The 3,896-nt window shown below is 56.2% G+C and overlaps 1 protein-coding gene across 1 annotated transcript; it reads right to left on the bottom strand.

Moving 5' to 3' along the window:
• Positions 1-1,497: 1,497 nt before the first annotated feature.
• On the bottom strand, positions 1,498-3,554 carry LOC124690512 (receptor-like cytoplasmic kinase 176). The gene is made up of 5 exons (XM_047223890.1): positions 3,479-3,554; positions 2,855-3,288; positions 2,448-2,595; positions 2,184-2,329; positions 1,498-2,091 (listed from the first exon to the last, which is right to left on the bottom strand). Exons 1-5 carry the CDS (start codon positions 3,552-3,554, stop codon positions 1,498-1,500), a joined length of 1,398 nt encoding a protein of 465 aa, XP_047079846.1.
• Between the last annotated feature and the right edge of the window lie 342 nt (positions 3,555-3,896).

The raw sequence follows: 3,896 nt of genomic DNA on the forward strand, positions 1-3,896 counted from the left end.
CTACAAGCTGCGAGCAGTTCAAGGTCAACGCCACTCTGGACTCTCTCTTTCAGTCCCAGGTTGCCTTGATGCGCATGGAACTCCTTCAGCTGGTTAACGTCTGTGTCAATGAGGCGTCTCGTCCTCTTCGTGAAGAGGTGGCATCTCTGAAGCTATTGTTGGTGCGTGGTGGTGTTTCTTTGGAGCCGACGGAAGCATGTTCTTCTGATGGTTTGGGGCTCGCGAAAGCGCAGGCCCTAGTCACGCTTGACTCCTCTGAGAAGATGTCGTCGGTGCTTGAGGAAGAGCACCTCTTCGGTTGTTTCTCTCCTTGTGGCCCGTCTTCGCTGCCTAATGAGTCAGCTGCCTCTGAGCGTGAGGGCATGGACATGTTTGTGGCTCAGGCGCTTGACCTTGAGTTGAGTGCTGATGTTGATGCGGGAGTCTCTCTCTTGCCTGAGACCGGCGGATAGGTGGGTGCTAAGTCAGGAGTGTTGACACCTGTGCCCAAAGCTTTTGTTGCGAGGGAGATCTGCGTTTTTCTTGCCACCTTGGTTGCTGCCTACCCTGGGTGTGAGGTTCCGCCCATGGGTGATGGTGCTAGCCCAAGCGAGTGTTTAAGCAAGAAGAGGGGTGCTACAACAAAGACATTTGCGGTTGATTGATGGTTGCCCCCTATGTCCTGGCAGGTTCGTCGGTACGGTGTAGGTGTGTTGTGTATGGAGTGTTAGTTTGTGTGGCTTTGTGATCTTGGTGTTGGCATGCGTGGCTGCGGCCGTGTTGTTCGTGTGTGGACGGTGTTTGGGTGGGCATGGACGGGTTGTTGTAGGTTTTCATCTAGTTTTCTCCTAAAAACTAGACACCTTCTTCTTAATTAATGGATGAGGTAAAGCTTTTGCCACATTCAAAAAGAAAGACAAACTAGGAAGGAGAGAGTGCTATGTGTCAATCTCTAACTGTCCAGTGAGCAGAAAAGATCATGACCTCTTAATTATCCAACGGCGACATAACCATCGGATTGTCTGGTATATATATCCACAGCGAAAACTCAAGTTACTACTATATATTTACATTCTTGTTGGGATATGTCTGATATTGGTTCACGATGTGTGAGCTGAGCTGAGTTTCGACCTGAACATTTCACCCTACAGTTAACTGCACAACCATATGTGCAGACATCAAAATTACATGTTCATGAGACGAATGCACCGGGCGATGTTTCAGGTCATGATGATCTCTTAATTATCCAACGGTGACATGACCTTTAGATGTGTGATATATATCCATAGCAAGAACTGAAGCTATTATATTTACATTGGGATAAGTCTGAATTTGGTTCAGGATGCGTGAGTTGAGCTGAGTTTCGACCTGAACATTCAACCCTACATGTAACCGCACAACCATATTCGCACACACCAAAATTACATGGTCATAGTAAGATCAATGCAGCAACATCATTAGCACGGGGCACTGAGATCGAACGTACAAAGGCAAATGCAGCTCCCTACCTTGCTCGATCTAGGAGATCGGTGGCCGTCGGGGACCGGCCGGGCCAGCCCGTTCCGACCCCGGCCCAAACCCTGGCCGTGGCGACTGTCCTCCGTAACCGTGGCCGCTCCGTGCGGCGGGCCGCGGGGACGCCGATCCGACGGACCCGTCCGACCTGCCGCCGGCGCCCCTGGACATGGAGTCGACCTCCTGGAGCACCGCGACGACCTCCTTCATGGAGGGGCGGTTGGTGTGCTCGGCGGCGAGGCACCGCAGGGTGAGCTGCGCCGCCCGCTGCGCACCCCTGGAGGAGTACTGGCCCTCGAGGCGCGGGTCCATGAGCCGCGCTAGCTTCCGCCTGTCCGCCAGGTGCGGCTTGGCCCAGTCCACCAGGTTGTGCTGCCCCGCAGGCCGGTCCGTGTCCAGCGCGCGCAGGCCCGTCAGCATCTCCAGCAGCACCACCCCGAAGCCGTACACGTCGCTCTTCACGTACAGGTGGCCTGTGGCGACGTACTCCGGCGCGGCGTAGCCGTAGGTGCCCATGACCCGGGTGGTGACGTGGCTGCTGCCGCCCGCGGGGCCGTCCTTGGCGAGGCCGAAGTCGGAGAGCTTCGCGTGAAATTGCTGCAGTGCGGAGCGGAGGGTGAGACAGGTGACTGAGATGCGACGTCAGTGTGAGTCGCGCGCGGCAATGGCGCCGACGCCGCCGTACGTACCGTGTCGAGGAGGATGTTGGAGGCTTTGAAGTCCCTGTAGATGACGTGCTTCTCCGACGAGTGCAGGAAGGCCAGGCCGCGAGCGGCGTCGATCGCCACGCGCAGCCGGAGGCTCCACGACATCGCCTGGGACGCGCCTCCGCCTTCTGGAGGGTACAGAACGTTCGTGTTAGATTCAGCTAACTCAGACTGCATCAATCAGACACCAGCGTCTACTGATCCGTGTCAGCCCTGTTCAGGATGAGAAAAATGGGAGCTGCTTACTCCGTGGCTCATTTCGCAGGAGGTGATCCTCCAGGTTGCCTTTGGCCATGTACTCGTAGACAAGCAGGAGCTCCTTCTCCTCCCAGCAGTACCCAAGCAGCCTCACCAGATTGGGGTGAACGAGCCTTCCTAGAAAGTTCACCTCGGTCTGCATAGACCAATTCCGTCAGAATCAGCAATGCATAGGCAGAAGCTATACACGTTGAGCTGTTAAAGCCAACGTGCATGGCAATCACTAAACATATATGCGTCCTGCGTAGTGCCAGATCATGGAAGGCACATTTCGGTTGAGAATCTCATTATCCTATGCACCGCCCACGTGAAGAAGACGTCGTTGATTCGGAAGATGATGGTTCCAGTTGACCAAAACCCCACGCACAGAAGAAAAACAAAAGATCGTTCGTCACCTGCCATTCCTGGACGCCCTGCAGGCTCTCGGGGTTGAGCTTCTTCACGGCGACGGGCATGCCGGCGCCGCTCCTGGCGGGGCTCATGGTCTTCTCGTCGACCCAGCCCTTGTGCACCCGCCCGAACCCGCCCTCGCCGAGGAGGGTGTCCGACTTGAAGTTCCGCGTGGCGGCCTTGAGCTCCGCGAACGTGAAGATCCGGAGGTTGGGCGTCTCCAGGATCCGCCCCTCCCGGCTAGGGCTGGGGCTGGGGCTAGGGCTGCCCCGACTGGGGCTGGCTCCGGCCGCTGGCCGGTTGCTTGATCCGCTTACGCCGCCGCTGCTCGAGGTCGTGGGCACGCTGACGCTCGGTGGATTACGGGCATGCCCTGGGGAGCTCATTGCTGCGTGCGCGTTGGGGTGCGGCGCGACCATGCCGGGCCTCGCCATCGCTGCTGCAACAGATTGGCACCAAGTGCATGAGTCAGATACTCAGAGTAGAGATGTAAAGGAACAGCAAAACAACAGGTCCAAGATCACCCCCACGAATCTATACATGTCCAGAGTTCTGGACCCATGAATGAATGGAATGCATGATGAATCGAATGAATGAAGAACAGGACAAAGGATCAACAATGGCGATACCTCGGGCGTGTGCTTGATGGGCCATGGCCTTGACGGCCGCCACATCGGCCTCGTCGGAGCCGAAGCAATTGCCCATGGTGTGGAAGCAATCACTCTAGCCTATGGCTGTGTCTCTCCTCTCTTCCTCCTTCTGAGTTGATGTCAAGCTATACCCTTGCCCTCGCGTCGTCGTCAATCATGTCCCTCCGTTGCAGGTTCCAGCTAAGCTACGTGCTTGGCTTAAAAAATGAGATGGGCAAATGTGACTTTGGGCGTGGCGCGGAAACAGCGACGAGGTGTTGTGGTAGTGGAAGGCTGATACGGGTACGTAGGGGTCGTGGAACTACTAGTGGAGCTGTCATTTGGGGAAACATGCATCAGGCGAGGAGCGCATGGCGCATATCACACAGACGCGGACAGATTGCTCCGGTGTTCAAAA

The sequence above is a fragment of the Lolium rigidum genome, chromosome 2 (assembly GCF_022539505.1).
Source record: "Lolium rigidum isolate FL_2022 chromosome 2, APGP_CSIRO_Lrig_0.1, whole genome shotgun sequence".
NCBI lineage: Eukaryota > Viridiplantae > Streptophyta > Magnoliopsida > Poales > Poaceae > Lolium > Lolium rigidum.